General features: G+C 40.3%; 1 protein-coding gene across 2 annotated transcripts; it reads left to right on the top strand.

The window, feature by feature from the left end:
- Nucleotides 1-1,292: 1,292 nt before the first annotated feature.
- On the top strand, nt 1,293-16,879 carry dgat1b (diacylglycerol O-acyltransferase 1b). 2 transcript variants are annotated; one of them, XM_085802149.1, is made up of 18 exons: nt 1,361-1,705; nt 3,239-3,326; nt 4,146-4,186; nt 4,865-4,950; nt 7,741-7,793; nt 8,246-8,351; nt 11,392-11,520; nt 11,914-11,982; nt 12,118-12,221; nt 12,631-12,669; nt 12,857-12,898; nt 13,034-13,078; nt 13,620-13,732; nt 14,208-14,273; nt 14,954-15,041; nt 15,204-15,266; nt 15,752-15,922; nt 15,977-16,111. In XM_085802149.1, exons 1-17 carry the CDS (start codon nt 1,473-1,475, stop codon nt 15,899-15,901), a joined length of 1,515 nt encoding a protein of 504 aa, XP_085658275.1. In that variant the 5' UTR covers nt 1,361-1,472; the 3' UTR covers nt 15,902-15,922; nt 15,977-16,111. The 2 variants fall into 2 exon arrangements, with proteins under 2 accessions (XP_085658274.1, XP_085658275.1); XM_085802148.1 differs by having other exon boundaries at nt 1,293-1,705; nt 15,752-16,879.
- The last annotated feature ends 3,333 nt before the right edge of the window (nt 16,880-20,212 follow it).

Below are 20,212 nucleotides of genomic sequence, written 5' to 3'. Positions count from 1 at the left end.
TCCTATTGATCCATCCCCAAGGTCGGTTTTCCAAGCAACTGGAGACAGGCTCATTACTCTAAAAGACAACCTTATAGACAGTGGGGACTGATAAAGCTGGATCAATGCCACTGATCAGCTTCCACCCTAGCATGGATAAGCGCACAGAAGTAGACAGAGAGGGCATTCTCTTTAAATGAAAGCTCTTAAAGTCTTTGGGCTTGTATACACCAGGAGACTGATGTAGCTATCCCTTTACCACAGTCCCAGGGAAGATAGTTAAAAGGGAAACCCAATCCAATCCATTACAGGGAATTAATAATCCCAAAAATTAAACTGTTCAACTACTTTAGCCAGAGTTGATTGAGCTCTCCATCTTTAACAACACTAACAGTCCATCACACCCATGGCTGTGTGGGGCTGTGATGCTTATTGCACACTGTAAAGCTATGGATGGGTGGAAACAGAAGAAAGCCAATATCATTTCCCCATTTCAAAATGTTTTTTTTCCTCCTGCACTGTGGCCACTGCATTAGATCAGACTCAGCATGTCAGAGTCAGCTCTAGACTCATTTGAGATTTTATTAACCTAAATTTTACTCGGTTTTTAGCTGCAAGTAATAATGTTTACCGGTATTAATCTTTGTCATGTCTCCAAGTAGCCTATTTCTAACATGCTAAGTCAGTAGGACCAATTCACATGGATTGTTTTTGTCTTTTTATGAACACACACACAGGCTGTTACACCATTATATTTTTGAGGCTGACAGTTTTTTGAGCAGAGCTTACAACCATTTCGCATCTTCATCAGCAGATGGAATTGGGTTACTTCTTTTACATACATAGATACTTTGAATCTCAATTTTTGAGCCAGTGTGGATGATTAGTCCTGACTCTTTGGGGAAAAAAACAATGTGAATTTGATCTATTTATGGCGACTGATTGAACAAACTCCAACTGCTGACAAAGATCATCAACCATGAAAACTTCAGATACTAAACAGACTTTGAGGTGAGACATTTTTTTTTACAAATCAACTATTCTTTTCTATTCTGCAGGTGCTCTGATCTTGTTGACATCCAACCTCCATTACACAGGCCTACATTCAACATGAATTTAAAACACAGCTTTACCAAAACCCAAGTATCTGAACATGTAACTATAACTGTTGCCGATTTACATTTTAGCCTACTAATAATTTCGTTTAAAAAAACAATTCAGTCTGTAGAAATAGAGGAATTCATGTTTGCTTACAGTCAGTTGCCCTGACTCACCAGTTACAGTACCACACTACTCATAGTTCATGTGGCCTCGGACACACCTACCTCCACGAAAAACACGGAAATCTGGACTTTGGGCGGACTGTGTGCTGTGCAGCAGAGCCTCGGTCCCTACAGCTGTGTGTTACAGTAGCAACAGGTATGCTACACTGCTGAAGTGAACTTTTGTGTGTGTGTGTTTTCCCCTTTCCCCCTCTGTCTCTTTCTGTCATCATGGGTGACTCGGAGGCGGTCGGGGCCTTTACTCGCAGGAGAAGGGCGACTTTAGCGGCGGGGAGAGGAGCGTCTCTGCAGCCGGTGAACGGGAAGTCTGCGGCGGCGTGTGCGGGTTCAGGGACCGCCGACAATGGCACCAACAACGGTGTGGAGAAAAAACGCGAGCGGTCACTGGAGACAAGGAGTGAACAAAAGAAACGCGGCAGGAATGACATTGGTGACCGCATGAGGTGAGTAACTAAACTTACCAAAAGTGTGTTTAGTGTGGAGGAAGTTTAGAAGCACGTTTAAGTATTGTAGTTATGACAAAGTTTTGCCTTTTAAAGAGCAGCCGCTAGCAACAACTCCCCTTCAGGCTAACTTACAGCAGTGTTGTCCTTCACCACTTTGACTGTGCCGCGGGAGGAGGGGAGGGGTTAACAAGCTGGTCAGTGTGCGTGGACACGTGGGGTCGTTTGAGGTCACAATGAACCAATCCTTCGCCATACCTGCTCATGTCATGTCTGTTGTGACCATAGACAGGTTGTGACTCATTCGTGCGTTTAGTCTCCCAGTGATGTGTTGTTGAGTTACCTAAGTTTACAGTAGCTGTCACCCTTCATGGCCAACCCACAGCTAATATTGGTTTGTGGACTCCTTTATTGATCATGGGCGTATCCAATAGAGCCATGCCCCAGAATGAAATGTGGACTAGCTTAATCTCCAGGCCAGCTCTCCCTGTTGTACGTAACACAACAGGGTTCTGTCTCCATACAAACTACAAACATGCTGAGTAGTGCAACTTAAAACATATTGCAAACTTCGGAATTGCCCAAGTGAATCAACATTTGGTGCTTAAAGCAGATATCAGTGGAATGTTTTTGTTAATATAAGTCCTAAATAGTCCTATTTTCCGTCAGCAATCACTTACATGAAGTATTTCAGCCTAAACACGAGTCTCTCCGTCACTCTGCTCTGCTGTAACCCGAGGAGAAAATTTTCCTTGTGGGATACAAGTTATCCAATGAGGGAGAACGGCATGAGGGCTGTGTGCAGCCAAGGGATGCGCATGAATGTGGTGACGTAGCACGAGGACCAATTGATGCCTGACAAGGGCGGGGGCTGCTAACTCATGGTGCGTTCAAGGAAATTCGTACTTTGTGTTTTTCCTTCCTGTGAAGTCATACCAGTTCGATCTGGTACGAGTTCACGGGTCAGAAGTTACGAGTGGCCGTTATAGGGAACTTTCACAGACAACAGGACGGTAAAAACACGAGCTACGGGTTACCTGGAACGCTACCAAGTCGTAGTTGTGACTTGAAGCTGTAACTTACGGTTTCAAAAGCCTGCCTTGAACACAGCATTAGCCGAAACGGCCGTGCCGCTGTTATCTGCTTTAATGCTGTTATTTAGTGGGGAATTTGCCCTACAATTGCAAAACAATCACAGTTACAAATACTATTTTTGTAACAAATAAAATATAAAAAAATAAATAAAATGAAAATATACTCGTCCATTGAGCAATGCTGTTGAAAAAAACATCCTATCGTTGTACGTAATCACTGACTTCTTTTCTTTGTCCTAACTTCTTTTCTTTGTCCTAACTTCTTACTAAAACTGACAAGTGTCAGTGTGCGTCCATTATAGACAACAGCCTCAAATTTTTTTATATATATTTATAATTTCTTGTATAATAATTCTAATAATCTATGTGTAAATGTCAATAACCCTAAGTGAAAATCATATTATTCATGATTGTATCATCATTCCTTCTATTTCTGTAGCTGTCACAAGACACAGGAGTCCCTGCTGAGCTCAGCCAGTGGTTACAACAACTACAGAGGAATCCTCAATTGGTGTGTGGTGATGCTGGTAAGACACAAGTGTAGGCTACATACTACACAGATCTGTAGACACACAACACCATGGGTTGTATATAAAAGGTTACTTACACATCTACTGTTTCATCTCATGGGATAACCAATATTTGTGACAACTGAAATCAGCTTTTGAAAGACGTTCTTCAGTGTGAACAGGAAAGGTTATGTGGGAATGGAAACATAAGATTTGCTATACCTCCAGTTCTCAGCAGTGTTAAGATGTCAGATTTTGTTCAGCAGGGTGTATTGTTATATTTATCTGTGTATTGTGTTTAACATCCAAATTATGAGCAAGTACAACAAGATAATTTAATATAATTAAGACATTAAATGTCAAAGTCAACAGCCGGCTCTCACTCCTGTGGAGAAGTGACAGAATGTTAGAAAAGGAGAGAGGAGGAGGCCAGCGAAGGCTTTTTGGTAATCCAGGCTTTGAACACAGATTTTTGTGTTCATTGCAGGAGGTTTTTCTTCATTCCCACTGAACTTCTGTCCCATCCCCAGGCATAGAGCCTTTGTGCTGGGTAATGAGATATTACAATCCATTTAGAAAGAAGGAGAGTGAAGAGGAGAGATAAAAAGAATGATGGTACGAGGAAGATGAAGAGGAGGAGAAATGGGGTGAGGAGAGGAAAGAGGGGAGCAACAGAAGGAGAGAGAAAAGCAAAGCAGGGGATAAAACGGAAGGCTAAGTTTATTCAATTAAGAAGGAAGAAATGACTGAGAACAATGTAAGAAACCAAGAGAAAGGAGTAGGGAGTATTAAAGTGTGTTACTAAGTTATATCTTTAACTTTTGCCTTTTATGACAGGTGCTGAGTAATGCTCGCCTCTTCTTAGAAAACCTCTTAAGGTGGGTAAAAAATTTTTTTTTAAGTCTTTGAAAAGCATGTCAATTTTTTATTCCTGTCTTTTTCACACAAATCATTCCCAATCATCTCTATTGGCCTCCCACCCTGCTTCTACTCAGTGTGCCATTCCGAAACAGAAATTACAATGATGTTTGAAATGTTCCTAAAACAAGAGCCCAAAAAAGATTCTTCCTGCTTTTCAAGAGTGCTTTTACTAATCCTTGACAATCTCTGTTTTTCCTGTTTTGACAATGGAGCTTATTCACAGCATATTTTGACACGTCATAGCAGGAAGAGCACAGTCACGGTTCAGATGGTAGCGCGGGTTGGCTGATGGCGCTTCAATACATCCGCCTCCCTGAAGCCCATGTTCCATAATCAATCATAGCATACAGGATATAACCCATGACAAATGAAATACATGCATGATGCATCATCAAGTGTAATTAATACAGCAACATGCATTTAACTTATGGGGCATTGAAGGTGCTTCCTGTCAAACTTGCTTTTCCTGCTGTGACAAAATGTCAAAATGTATGTGGATAACTATATCCGGCATCAAGTAAAAAGACAAACTAAACTTCGTCTTTAAAATTAATTTCTGTATTCTGACACAGGCATATTCATTTAGATTTCTTTTTTTAATGTGCCATTTCCTTTTTCTTTGTTTGTTTGTTAAGGTACGGTGTACTGGTGGACCCTATTCAGGTTGTTTCGTTGTTTCTCAAGAATCCCTACAGCTGGCCAGCCGCATGCCTGGTGATTGGTAGGTAAACTTTTTAAACCAGCTGCCCCAAATGGAAATCAAACAAAGCATCTTTTGTAGATGAAAATTGAATAGTTGTTAGAAGTGCTGTTAATTAGTGATACATACAGTTATTTGTAGCAGTCATTTTATTTGGGGATGGAAAATCAATGTTCCCTGTTGCAGGGAAATGCTACAAATGAGGGAAAATAAAAAATAAAAGCAACCACAATAGTTTCAATAAATAACAGAGGAAACATGGGATTCATTTGTAGCTTTGTGAGATTGTGCACCAATATGTCTGAGAGTAATACACTCACACTTTAACTGAAAATAAACCACAATGTTTAGATAATTGGATGAAATAACTGGACTAATTTTAAAACAGTAAACATGTTTTCATTAGCGTGGGTGGTGTGATCTGCCTCATCTCAAGCCATGCCTTTTTTTTAAGGCGTACAGTAGCTTTATTCAAAGGCTATATTCAAAGTTCTTTCAGTATTTATTTTCATGGTATATTGCAGTGGAAATCTGCAGTGGTGCAACTCCGAGTCTCTGGAGGGACAATCACCTGCCCTATATACTGTACTACACTGTTACTGTGCTGCAGACAGAGGTGGTGAGATAGAAATGGGGAGCAAAAGGATGAGAGAGGCAAGAGTTGGAGGGAGGTGGGATTGATGTAAAGTGATGCATTTACACAAGGGAAGAGAGGAGAGGTGGAGAGAGGGATGGACTAAAGGTAAATGACAATCAGTAAGAGACAGGTGGAACTGGAGTCTGTTTACATTGGCATGGCCAGTAAAGCAGCTCATTCCCAGAGGGTGTTCACTTCTCACTGCAGCAGCATACACAAACACCCCCAACACTGTAAATGAGTAGTCTACCTTCAAAGTGGGTAAGGTTTGCAAAACCCGTCAAGGAAGTTTTACGTTAAGCCAACTGATCTGTGAGTCATCTAAATTCAAATGAATTTTAATCTAATATAAGCTAATGTGAGGTATGTCACTACATCATAAATGTGCTGCTTTCAAAACGGCTCCCAAAAGCTCCTCTGGAGATACCTGGTGAAAGGTTTATGAGTATCGCACAGGTGCTAAACGGTGCTGTTTGTCTCAGTTTGACGCACAAGTGGATACAATGGTTGCTGTTTGTCAAAGATGCTGAACAGGCCTGTTTCCAGCGAAGATGGAAAAAAGCACATTACTGTAGCTATGAATTTCTTGTCATCTCTCCTCTTCAGATAGTTGAGTCTTTATGTCTGATGACCATGCTCTCCATATCTGTAATTTGTCCAGGAGAACATGATTTGGACCATTGTTTTCTGGTTGCTATTTTCAGCATTTGCCACTGTGCTATTGTGTTAAGAGAAAAAAATACAACGACATGTATAGCTGTTATTTTATGTGAAACACAGCCAGATTGCACAAACAACAGTGTTATTTATTTAAATTATGCTGAACAAGTGCCAAGATTTTTAGAAGTTACCTTACTTCATGATACCATCGTTTGCATATTCTCTGAAGGTCCTGTCTATGTCAAAGCCACCTGGTTAAAAGAATTGCTGTGGAAATAACAGATAGTTTGCCTCCTGACTGGATGTGATTTTTGTTTACTCTGTATGGGTGTGAGATAAAATGTGACTTATGCCTAAATACCGAATCTCTAATGAACACCGTTGCAGAGGTCTGTGAAGTGAAGTGAGGCCTACTTCATCAAACTAACTGCAAATGATGGCAGCATAAATAAAAATAGTTTTCACTTGTACACAATTAACTTGCATGGTGAACATATTTGGTTATCGTCACATGGAGGAGGAAGGAATTGTGCCCCTAAGGCTTCCGTTCCTCAACAGGACCTTCTTGTCTCCTCGGTCTAGCAGGAAGTCAAAACCAAGCATGCGACTGAACCATTAAACAAATTGATTTGGAATGGCAATGCTGATGGATAGCTACACTGATGACAGGATGATAAGACCCACCACTCAAAATGTCTGTTTACAATGCAGTTTACACATCTGTTCACTCTAGATTAGATGGATTGACATGCTAATGCTCTGATTAGGGTCTTAAAATGGAACAATTGCTGCAATTATGTGCCATCAGCTTGGCTCAGCCTAGTCTAGTCAGGGTAATGAGCAATCTACATACCAGTGCTTTCCTAAGTTCACTCAGCAGTGAGTTACCCTGCAGTTTAACCTGACACTGCTGCTACAATAAAAAAGGGAGATCTACATACAATTTAGCCTAATATGCACCTTAGAGAATCACGGTTAGTGGCAACAATTAATGTATAATAAAGTGTGCTTTAAAGAAAGAAATGGGACAGTACAAAATTACTTCATCTATTTTTGCCTCAAATAAATATATCCTTAAAATTTGTCCTGCTTTTTCCAACATATGGATATTATAGCTGTTGGATACAGAGCAAGTTCCCTCTCATCCCTTTGCCTCGGTCTGCCTGGGCAGTTGAAAAAGCTTAAACCAGGACAAAATTTAACCCAAAGTGTAATAGGATAATTTAAGAAGGGGAGACTGAGGCCATATTTCATGCAATTTGTCTGGTTGGTGGAGGTATAAAACCGCGAGGCAGTCATTCTAATTACTTTCATATCATGATTTAGTGGATGATAGTTTTACACTTATGTAAAACATTATTAGACCAAAGTAAAATATGTATGCATACCTCTTTGAATTGTATTTTCTCGGGGTTGTACTCTTATCCTGTCAGGAAGTGGGTACACAAGGGGGCGGGGGTGAATCTGAGCTGTTTTAGATCAACTGACATGTGTCTCTCATTGTGTTATGACAGTGTCCAATGTGTTCGTCGTGGTGGCTCTCTACACAGAAAGGCAGCTGTCGAAGGTGAGTAGGTAAACCCTGCACAGACTCTGTGGATTCTTAACTGAACTGTTGAATTCAGAGCACTTTCCCAACTCTCAGGAGGGATTATTTTTCTAAAATTGTTCTCTGTAACTGACTGACTAGCTGACCCTCCCAACTGCATCTGCATATGTTAAATGGGAAAATGGGAAAATTAGTTTCACCATCTGCATTTAGGACATATTCAGTAATGCCCTGTCTACTTGGCATGAATATGGAACATTTCGAGTCCTTTAAAACTTTACTAGGCCACCGTAGCTCACAATGTAGTTCTGTTTTGAGTAAACAAATGCTTATAAGTTTAACTGCTGTGTTATTGTCAGTGTTTTTTAGAATGAAAACAACAACAGCAACAAAGAAAAAGAGAAGAGCTTGGAATTTTCGAGCAAAATGAAGCCCCGTAGCCTGCTGCACCTCTCTGTCTCTCATTTCAGGGTTCATTCAGTGAACGTGTGGGATTTCTGATCCATTGCATTAACATGGCAAATATGCTAACATTCCCTGCTGCAGTGGTTCTGCTGGTCCCCTCCGTGACCCCAGGTAAAATGTTTCACGCTGTTATTAAAGTACCATCTCTGCAACCTATGCACAAACTACATAACTGAGAGAAATAGCCACCTGAAACAGTAGCACCTTATGCAGCCAAACCATTATCCATTCATTGGTGGTTTGCAAAGTAGCCATGTGTATAAAACAGAAAATAATATGATTGTAATGGGAGATTAAGAGGACTTTCACAACCTTGCCCTTCAGAGAAACAGTTGACCAGTTTGATAGTGCAGTAAAAAGACTTGTCTTATACAGAGTGATAATTGGAGTCGGTTAGTGGTAATGGACCAGTTGGTCATGACTGGATTATTTCCAGCTGGCTCTGAGGATAGAGAAGAGGGAGGAGAACAGAACAGAGCAGAGAAGAGAAGAGAACAGAGGTGAGGGGAGGAGGTGTACAGCACAGGGTCATTTAAGGGTCACCTTGCTCTGTCTTCATCAGGGTGCATGACAAAAACCATGGCAGCCTCCCATAAACCATTTATTTCCCTTATGATGCTTTGCAATACTAAACACTACATGACGCTTATTATGACTCTGCGCTTAAGAAATCCTGAGATTCCCTTTTTTTAATGTTGCTGTTGTGTGGTTAGTGAGTTACTCAAGATTCAACAGGAAGTATAACTTATTTCTTCACCACAAAAAGCATATTTCTCATGTTTGGAGTAATGTGATATATGAAAAAGTCCATACTTGCATTAGTGTGATGGGCATTTTATCCACAGTTTCCCATTTTCTCAGGCCAAAAGTATAAATTGGTAAAATATGGTTCCTCTAACAGGGTTTATGCTCTGCTCTTGTACTGTCCATGGTGAACACAAGATATTTAGTTCACATTTTTATTTGGATACCTTCAGCCTTTTGTCTTTTATTCGTTAAGCTTCATCTTTAACATTACCATAGTCAGAGACAGGTAGTGAGTTTAGTGAAGTGAAATTTGGCACCGACTATGGTGTTAAATTCAGCCAAGAAAATCACTGCTCCTCTCATTTTGGTATACTCCTCTCCTCTCCTCTCCTCTCCTCTCCTCTCCTCTCCTCTCCTCTCCTCTCCTCTCCTCTCCTCTCCTCTGTTTTCTCACCGGGAGGTGAAGGAGTAAAGGAATCAGCCCATCTGTCTGTCTGTTCTCCTCTCTGCGCTGCTGTTCACACAGGAAGGGCAATGACAGAGGGCAGGTGTGTGTGTGTATGTGTGCGTGTGTGGAAAAGGGGCTATTGCCTTTAGTGGACGCTACTTGTGTAACCAGTATTCAGCCATTGTAGCGGAGTGAGAGGATCTCATATCAAGGTTCACTTTAAATTGTATTGAATTTCTTTTGAGGAATAGTGTAGTGATGAGGGAGCTCTGTTCTGCACTGTCTGCTGCCATTATTTCATTATTTCCACAGCGTTTGATCTCTTTTAATGTGCCAAGTCTGGTGCAAGAAGTGTGTTTTACAAGTAGGTGTAAAACACACTGTAACACGTTGCTTATGCAACCAGTATTCAGCCATTATACATTAAGCAGTGTGCTTAAAAGTATTACAGCACTGAAAAGTTTTGTAGAAACATCTTCATTATGAACTATGATGAAACAAGGGCAATTATCTTGGGACAGGTACTTTTTTTTAGATGTAGATAATCAAATATCCTTATGGGTAATAAATGAAAAAGAATCATTTCAGCTTTGATGCCCTGTTAGTTTCCACACACACAGATCTAAACATAATAATAACACATAACACATACCTGCGTGTTATGTGTGTCAACTTGGCATCTGATGTACGGGAAGTTTTCAGAAGCCACCATGTGTCACCTGAGGGAGCTCAGCTTAGTATTTGTGATGGTGGTGGAACTACTTTGAACTTTATACCCTGATCAAGATACTCCTTCCAGGAGAAGAGACAGATTTTATTGTGAAAAATGAAGCATGCCGACTTTAATCAATGAATCATCACATTATTTCTTTGCCATTCTACTGCTGGTGGGGAAAAAAGCAACAAAATCACATAATCAGAAGCTGAGATTTATGAAAATTTAAAGCGGGTGAGTCAGAGAGTTTCCCAGGCAAATTCATGATCTGGCTGGCTAAATGTGAGCGGACGATTATTGGCTCCTCTGGCGTGTGGCGAGTTAAGTCCCGCCTTTTTATGTGTGTGTGGGTGTGTGTGTCTGTAATCACTATCTACAATAACTGTCTGGCTGCCACATTGAGCCAGAGAGACAGATGGGTGTTGGATAAGATCTGCTGTGGTTTGGTGTCAGGTATGCTGACCTCCACCTCACGCTGCAGGCACAACATGTAGCGTTAATTTGTGTGTGCATTTGTCCGTGAGTGTTTGTTCACATGTAGTTTATGAGTATATATTATGTTGGTGTGTGGCTCCAGCATGATCTTGTTCTATCAGGCATATTGTGACTATTGTTAAAGTGCCAGTTGGGGAACTGCTCAGTTGGTCTATGTGTGTGTGTGTATACATGCTTGTGTGTGCTTGCTTTCTCATTTTCAAAATATGTTTATTATCAAATTATTTCCTTTACTGACAAATAAAAGCAAACACTGGCACAGTTTTATGTGCACACACACAGACACACACACACACAACCACAACCACACTGGTAAACAACATGGTGACTGGCACAGTTACAGTGCTCTCCTCTCATTTTGAGCTGAAGCTGAGATGATTTATTTTACTGGGCATGTTTTGCTGTTTGTTAAAGATCAAATGACGACCTCTCTCTCATTCTTTTCTACCTTTGTCATTCTCTAACCCTTTCCCACTTCGTCTCATTGCGTTCCTCTTGCTCATTCTGCTCCCGCCTCTCCCTCCTTTCTCCATCCATCTCACACTTTTTGTCCACTTTCTTCTCCTCTGTCTCTGTGTCCCCTCCTCCCTTCTTCCTCATTATTTTCTGCCCTCTAGTGGCTTTCCCTCATTTCTTCTCATCTCTTTGTATATCCATCCACACAGTGTATCAGCTGGTCACATGTTTCTCACCACAGCCATGTCCACATCACAATGTTAACTATGATCTCTCACTCTCTCTTACAGTTGGTGGTGCGTTTGCACTTGGTATTTACACCATTCTCTTCCTAAAGCTGTATTCATATAAGGATGTCAACATGTGGTGCAGAGAACTGAGCACAATCAAGGCCAAGAAATTAGCGAGGTCACTGTCATGTAAGTCTCTCTCTCTCACACACACACACACAATTTGGCAGGCATCTGCATATCTAGTGTATGACATAACTGTAAATGAATGCCTCGCCAAGTTGCTGTGAATGCTTTAAATTTGTTCGGAAGTCCCAGGGGAGCTTAAAGTTTCTTGCCCATGCTGTTATACTGACATCTAATGGCCAAGTTGTGAGACTGCAGTTTTCAATTTAAAAAAAAAATCATTACACACACAATCACAATAGAATATGTACATTTAGCAAGCAGCAACTATCATAAATCTGTTTTGAAATTGTGGCTGTTGAAATAGCTTTTTTTTATATTGGCATTGATCATCCTCATGATTATGTCAGTACGTTTCTTTTAAGCGTAAGTCTTTGTGTTTAATTGTTCCTACAGGTCCCTCACCACAGTATTTTAATGGAGTTGAGCGCAAGGTGTGTTATCCAGGCAACCTCACCATCAGAGGTACTCCAATTAATCTCTTTTGTAGTGTATGCATGAAACTGAATTGCTCATATTTCTGTCATGCCTTTATTTCATGTGCCATATTGCCACATTTTAATTAACTGTAACACTGACCTCCTCTGTGTATCTCCATAGACATGTACTACTTTGTGTTTGCCCCGACTCTGTGCTACGAGCTCAACTTCCCTCGATCTCCGAAGATTCGCATGAGTTTCCTGCTGAGGAGACTGTTTGAAATGGTGAGGAAGTATCTCATGACAGCATCAGCCAGAAAAACACAACATCTTCTAAAGCTGTATCCTCAAGTGAAACAGGATCCCTCTTCCTGATGGCAATCCATCTGTTTACCAAATGCATTTATTTCTACGAAGCATCTCCCAGAAAATGCTTAACATTATGTTTAACTGTACAAATGTGAAGAGCATCGCATTTGCTGTGAGTGATAATGGTATTTTTAAGTCGTTTTTATTCAAGCTAAAATACTGGGTCTTGCTTTAGCAGTTTGGTTCATCAATCAGAGTGATCATGATTTATTTGCAAGAAAAGAACACGCCAAGTTGAACTTGAAAAAACAACAACTTTGGCAATGACAATTAATTACTGTGAAATAATGTCACTCGCTTCATGAATGTGTATGTTTCTCCACAGCTGTTCTTAATCCAGATGTTGGTTGGTCTCACTCAACAGGTAAGGTCTTATATAAACCAAAACAGATCTTCCCTCAGTGTTAATTCAATACTAAAGCTTAAATGAAACTGACACTGATATGCAGTTAAGTAATTGTATTTGTCTGACTGCCAGAAAGGCAGTCATGTCCGTATATACAACACCTTATCTGTAAACTGTTTGTTTTTTTCTTCTTGCTCTCTTTCAGTGGATGATTCCCATCATTCAAAGCTCAATGAAACCACTAGAGGTGAAGAAGACAGAATGACAGTGAAGCTTAAAGTTCACAGAATAACATTGTGTCCTGTCGTATTCAGATGCAAACAGCAGTTGTGCATTTGTTAACGTGTGGGTTTCTGCTCTCCACTCCTCTCTTCTCCTCTAGGACATGGATCTGTCCAGAATGACTGAGAGACTCTTACGATTAGCCGTGAGTAAAAAACCTCAACGCCTGCACTTTTACTAAGTTTGTTTGTTTCAGCACTTTTTAGGATGAAACAGCATAACGTTATAAACCAGAGCTGTGTCTATAATCACAGTATGTAAAGGATGTGAAGATGATTTTCAGCTCCACTGTTCTGAAATGAAATTTATTTCCAGGAGGCAATCGTGATAAAACTAAAACAGTACTCGGTGAAAATATTGAGGTCATAATGACCTCATTGTTCTCATTTCAGTGGCATCTTATAAAAACATTTCTGGTTCACAAATTAAGATTTACATTACAAGCTGAATATTGCACATGGTCATACACAATATGTACATCTATTGAAGTTTTTAACTCAATGAACTTGACACACCTTCTTATGTATAGTCCGTGGCCTATACTGAGATTATTAGTGGGAAAGATGCTTGAGTTTTAGATCAGGCTCTGACTTGTAGTTAAATTTGGCATCTCCTCCTAAATCTCTCCCACTTATTCACTTTGTTCTTGTTCACGTGGTTGCTTGACATTTCCGACCCTTCTCTAGGTTCCTAATCACCTGCTGTGGCTGATGTTTTTCTACTGCTTCTTCCACTCGTCTATGAACTTCACCGCTGAGCTGCTGCGCTTTGGAGACAGACGCTTTTACAATGACTGGTGGTAAGTTTGCGTGTCTGCTTGTGCCTGTGCCGTTTGTGAAGTGTGATGTACGGTGCAGACGGACTGACAGCTCGGAGTTGCTACCACCACAGGTATGTGGTGGTAGCAACTCTGCATGTGTGTGAAGACAGTTGTGTTGTACAAGCATGTGTGGAGGATACTTTCAGCGCTTCGGAGAAAACATGATCTTGGAAGGTATAGTTTTTCAGCAAGTTTAAAAACATTTGGGCTTTAACAGTACCCTTTCCAGAGTCAAACAATTAAACTGACGCATCATTTTGTGTGTTTTACCTTTGCTGATATTTTCATCACTCAGTGTACTGTAGTATAATCACTGCTATTTCCTCTTTCAGCCCCACTTGATAACACACATTTAAGAATTTTTCATGTCCATCAAAATTTATTAAACTGCCAAAGAGCCATTATTTAGACCCTGTAATGTTTCAACACATCTATTTTCTGACTCTTCTATCAGGAACTCTGAGACGGTGACATATTTCTGGCAGAATTGGAACATCCCCGTACACAAGTGGTGTCTGCGGTGAGTTACTCACACAATAACGCACTGAAAGGGAGCAATGAAGTTTAGAGAACTGAGCACAGGGGACAGCATCAGGTTTGATCCAGGGAGAATGACTCAACAAGGCACGCTGATGTATTTGGGAAACTCATTCATCTGGCTCTGAGTAAGTGGCAGTAATAAATACAGTGCCCTCAGCCAGCTCCATGTACACTAACATAGCACCAGGAGCAAAAACAGGTAAGAAATATTGAACAAGACAAAGCGAATAAAAGGCAATTTAGAGGCTGTACAGGCTACTTTGACTTCCTTTCAGTTTATAAGACATTTCATCATGCGACAGCAGGTAATACAGTAGCACATGACTGATGAAACAAATTAGTGAACTTTTGTCAGTGTATTTGATTTTCCTAATGTATGCACCCATATGCGCATTTAGGGCCGCAGCTAATTATTGTTTACATCATTGATTGTTCTGTCACTTTTCTTGGCTTTTCTTTCTGTCTGTAAAATGACAATATCAAAAGAGCTCAAAGTAGCATCGTTAATACCCTTGTTTTGAGTCATTCATTTATCAGTTTATTCAGATATGACAAAGATGAGGAGTGAATCTCCACATCGTTCAGTTAATATACTAGTTATTTCAACTTTGGTGTGTGAATCCACTGGCTTGATGATCTGTCCTCTTGTCTGTCTTCTAGACACTTTTATAAGCCACTGCTGAGGAGAGGAATGAGTAAAAAACTCAGCCAATCAGCTGTCTTCTTCTTGTCGGCTTTCTTCCATGAGGTAAGAGCTGTTTAAGACTAGTCTTAGACTGGACGCTCAGTGTGTCAAGCACTTGTAATCTCCTCTGTCCGTGAAATATTCTTGTGCAGATGGTGACGTTATATGTTATTTTATCATTTAATGTAATACAATTATTAATACCTGTTTGTCTCTATGTCTCAGTACCTGGTGAGTGTTCCTCTCAGGATGTTCAGACTTTGGGCCTTTATGGGCATGATGGCGCAGGTAAGACCCAACAACACATGTCACTAATGATAAACTTTCAGCTGTGGTCAGCACAAACCTTGCAGTGAAGTGATTTTTCATTTAAAACCATGTAATATGCATTGTGTAAAACATGTAAACCATGTGATGAGTACAGGTAGGGTAAAGGTGCTGTAGGTTGTACGAAAAGTCAAAATAGAGACAAATGTTTGATGTTCTTTTTAACTCTAATGGGATATTTTAAAATTGTTTTTAGTTTTTGGCTTTTGTTCCAGCACCATTCGTTTAATTAATAGTATAGAAAATGTTGGAACAATAGGCAGTTTTAAGTGGCTCTTGTTCTTTGCTGACTCTGTTAGTCCATTATTCATTATAGTTTGCAGAGTCATACATCAAAGACAGCAGAAACACACACACAGAAAACTGACTGTAATTAGGTAAAAACACAATCACCAGCATCTCCCACTATGTTTATTTAATTCCCTCTTTTTCTATTGACTCATCAGCTTCCATTAGCCTGGTTTGTTGGACACTTCTTGCGTGGTAACTACGGCAACGCTGCCGTTTGGATATCCCTCATCATTGGTCAGCCATTCGCCGTCCTGATGTACGTCCATGACTACTACGTTCTGAACTACAGACAGGAAGCTGACTGACATGGCACACACACACACACACACACACACACACACACACACACACACACACACACACACACACACACACACACAAGTCTACAGGGCAGGTAACAAATCTGGTCCTCTGCATGACTGGATGAGCTGATCACGTCTTGCAACATGTTTACAGTAGCCACATTAGCCACTACGTATGTCTACCTGCTGAGAAAGCTAACAGGCCTATGGAGGCGGAAAGCTTTAATTTGATTTTAAGTGGACAGTACAGAAAATGTCAGTCTTGAAACACTACTGGTCAGTAGCTAAGTCAGGAAGGCGACATAGTAATGCAGCAAATGACTCAGGTGATTTATCTTCTTGTTAAAAACCACAGTACAGCACAGTTTGGGCTGAAATGTGAGATGGGTGGATAGTTTATTGTATTCGGTACAAATACAGAAGTATGCGGGGTTACCCAGACTTTTCTTTTAATCATAGCACTCCAAAAATATTTTCCTGTTCAGTTATGGACAGTGTTTTGACTCAAGCAGAATCTTATAAAATGTTCCGTCCACAGCGTGACTCAAGTGCCTTGGTCCATGATCCTCTGTCTTCCTTTCTGTTACTGTTTGCGAGCCGAAGGGGTCTTATGTATTGTAGAACAGTAACGTCACAAGGAACAATGAATGTATGCAGATGGGATTTTTTTTTGTTTTACTTTTACTTTGTCCGTTCTCAAAAAGGCCAGCAATACTGTACGTCTGTTTTATGTATGAATAGCTATATATACATTTTTTTCTGCCTAGTGACTTTTTTGGATCAGAAAGATCCATGGTACACGATGCATCACTGTTTTTTGTCACTCTAGTATCTCACTAGACTGTTTGCCGTGTAGTGTCAAGTCGATTTTTATTTATATAGCACCAATTCACAACAGAAATGATCTCAAGGCTCTGTCAAATGATGTGTCTAAGTACAATGTGTGTGTTTGAAAATAAATATTCAGTGGGTTCAATTGAGGTCCTCTTGTTAAGTGTGTGTGTTGCTTTTTACCATTATTTTTCATTTGTGTGTGTGAACATGAACATAGCTGAAACTGACAGGATTTGTTCTTGAACTGAAAGACACAAAGAGCCAGAAGAGTCTGTCTTTCATAAATTTGCATGCATTTGTCACAGTCACTGACAAGTGAATGCAACACACTGAACTAAAAAAAATGGATGTTGCCCTTTGGACTTTATCTACAGTTTGTAGCTTTAAAAATAACCCATCCAATCAAATGCCAAGGATCAATTCTAGCTAAGAACATCTTCTAATGTATATTAAAAAAAAGAACTAATAATCTGTAGTCTGCAATTATCAAAGTGACAATCTATATTTCTTGTCAAAACATCAATCCCACATATACAGGATTTTAGTAAAAAAAAATACACATAAAACGATAAAGCAGGATTTGTCAGTAAATGACCATAAAGAGATGCAGAATGACAATAAAGAGACTTAAATGACTTGTGTCTTTCAGTCAGTAGCTTTTGCATCTATGTATGAGGAGTCAAGGGCCTTTTTGCAAGTCTGTGCCCAGGGGCCCATTGTCCCATAATCCATCCATGAGCTTGCAGTTTTACACTCTACACACCATCTAATGAGTCAGATCTTTACTTTACTGTCGGGACTGTGAGTTGCAACTACTGCACTTCCTTCTAATCTAAAAAAAAAAAACATTCCTTTCAACACTCAGCACTGATCCTGTGTACTGCTGCATGTGCACTAGTCTTCCTGCCATTACTCTAACTGCCGGTGGCCTCGTATCAAATTCAAGCCCCTGTTGACAGAGGCTCAAAAGAAATCATCGCACCAGCTCTACAGACCTGTCCAGATGTTGTTCATTTCCTAATTGTTAAAACATGCTTGTGGCTCCAGTAACAAAAGAAAAAAACAAAAACAAAAAATCAAAAGGTCACTCCCATCCTGTGACATTAATATAAAGATTTACACACACACAAAAAAATCAAAATCCCAAATCATGACTCATATTAAATCTCCTGTATTTACACTCACAAATGACCCCAATGTGTCTTTTACACTCTCATTTATAGCACAGGACTTTTTTTGCTTAGACTGTATGTGTGCACTGAGATCACATTAGTAGTGTCAGTTTAAAGTCAGTTTTGACAGGAATATCTGCTAAAAGCTGAGATCGTAAACATACAGTATAGTGTAAATGACATTTACCATGTCTCTCTGCTCTCACTACTAATTCTCCAGTGTTCAGTCAGGCATTCAGCACAACACATGTAAAATGATTTACCACCATCATTAGTCTGACATATTCATCACCATGCGGTGTAGCCTACCTACTGTACCGACCAGACTGATTATCAAAATTTACCACCACCACTTTGCCACTGAGTGTCCAGGGTTACACAGTCATGTCACAATTGTGTCTGTGTGACTTGTGTAATTGTGTGTGTGTCCATTTGTCAGCCAGACAGGACTGCAAACCTGTTTCTTGTCAGGCTGACAGTGAATTAAACAGTAAGTCTACGGCAAATCACACGTTTCTGTGGCTGTGTGTACATGCTCTGTGAGTGGGACATTTGGTTAAACAATAGTCAGTGGAGATTACGGTGTAGATGTGACAGGAGATGGAGCTTTGCTGATAACACGATGTGATCTAGAGAATCTGCCTCTGCTAAAATGTACGGACTTGTTTTTTTTTCCCGTCTTTTAAAATTCACGTGAAAGGATGTCCAGCTGTGACTTAAAGCATGTTAACACACAAGACACAAGCACATGGCCCTTTATTGGTTTAGGAGATGCTAACCTACTGTGCGATGATGAGGTGATTTATCTTCTCAGCATCACATTGTTGAACACTCACTAATGTTCTTTGGGGGCCATTTACGTGACAGGTGCACAGTGAGAGTCTCACTCTGTTGATTATAAATACCCTGACGTGGTTGGTAATGGTTTATAGGAGGCGTGCTTGGCAAGCAGGTGTGTTTTATCTGACTTTTCAACTTGCATCTTAATAAGAGGAATATGTGTGACTATTTGTACAAGCAATTGACTATTCAAATCTCTCATAACTCCCACCCCAAGGAAAGTGGCCACCACTGCCAAAATAGTGAGCTTTTCCTGCGGGACAGTTGTAATCCTCCATCCACCCCCACCCCCTCTCATTCCTGACAAAAAAAACCCATGAGAGGACAGTGGGGGAGCAGTCAGAAGACCAGAAACCTCGTCATCTGTCGTCTATCATCAATATTCAGACTGTCCCTGACATAAACAAAGCTTCCCAGTCCCCCCCCTGGTTGGACAGACTCACTGATTCACTGTCTTTGTACTTGCACACATATACACACACACACTTACACTTTACACTGAACACTTCTCTCTGTCTTTGTCTCCCTGTCTTTGCTTTGTCTAATTGTTGCTTTCATTCCTCACCCCATTCTCTTGCTCTCTCCCTCTTTCCCTCTCTCCTTCCCTTTCTGTCCCCATCCTGCAACTCCTCTCTGTGCTCGTCGTCCTCGGTAACAAGTTGATCCATGGCTCTTCTCCTGACATCCGTTATTCCGGATCTTTCCGAGGAACGCTGACGGGCCGTGAGTGATGATGATCCGCTAGACAGGAAACTGAAAGACACAAACCTGCCTCATTCTGCAAGATGGATGGAATGTAGGTCCAGAGACATGTTATAAAGAGACAAGACTTTTACACTTACATTTGAAATCAACTTTTAGTGAAGCATGTGTGTAACTGATACACAAAGTATATAGTAGTGTAAAAGAAGTGGCTACAGCATTTAGTAACTGATGCATGTGCACTTTATGCAAACAGGATCAGCATCAGGAAAAGGGTGTAACATCAGATTGGTTGAATGTATATCTAAAACAAAACACCTGTACATTATCTCCATGCATTTCCTCAGGAAAAATATGAATAGATTGGAGCTTTATGTAGTCCCTCCGTTCTCCTCTCTACAACATTCACGCAGGCAAAACCTTCAGCACTAAAATTGTATTTTTATTCACATTTCAGTCTCAATTTTTGATTTTTGTACATTTTTCTTACAGCCATTGGAGGTTTGAAACTATTTTAATCATCTTGAGAGAAGTGATTACCCTCAATTAGACGATAATGCTTGTCTTCATTTATTTTCACCTTTAGTAAAAACAAGTGTCAAGATGAAAAAACATCAAATCTCTCGTTAAGCCCAATGTGTTTCATCGTTGGGGTTCAGCAGAGAGAGATGAAAAGGTGTGCTCCGGTTCAAGATTTTGTGTCTTGAGTTTATTTTTAATATATCACTGAGAAAGCAGTCACGACAGAGCGCTGGTATTGCATCGC

Source organism: Trachurus japonicus, chromosome 16 (assembly GCF_045865225.1).
Source record: "Trachurus japonicus isolate A0001 chromosome 16, Traja_1.0".
NCBI lineage: Eukaryota > Metazoa > Chordata > Actinopteri > Carangiformes > Carangidae > Trachurus > Trachurus japonicus.
The sequence above is the reverse complement of the archived record's forward strand: the minus strand, read 5'-3'. Positions and strand labels throughout refer to the sequence as shown.

Bases quoted from the DNA above. Each gene is read 5' to 3' on its own strand.
- dgat1b (XM_085802148.1), top strand. From the start codon at position 1,473: ATGGGTGACTCGGAGGCGGTCGGGGCCTTTACTCGCAGGAGAAGGGCG. The intron at 14,274-14,953 runs GTGAGTTACTCA...TCTGTCTTCTAG, and splicing joins GTACACAAGTGGTGTCTGCG to ACACTTTTATAAGCCACTGC. The intron at 15,042-15,203 runs GTAAGAGCTGTT...TCTATGTCTCAG, and splicing joins TGTCGGCTTTCTTCCATGAG to TACCTGGTGAGTGTTCCTCT.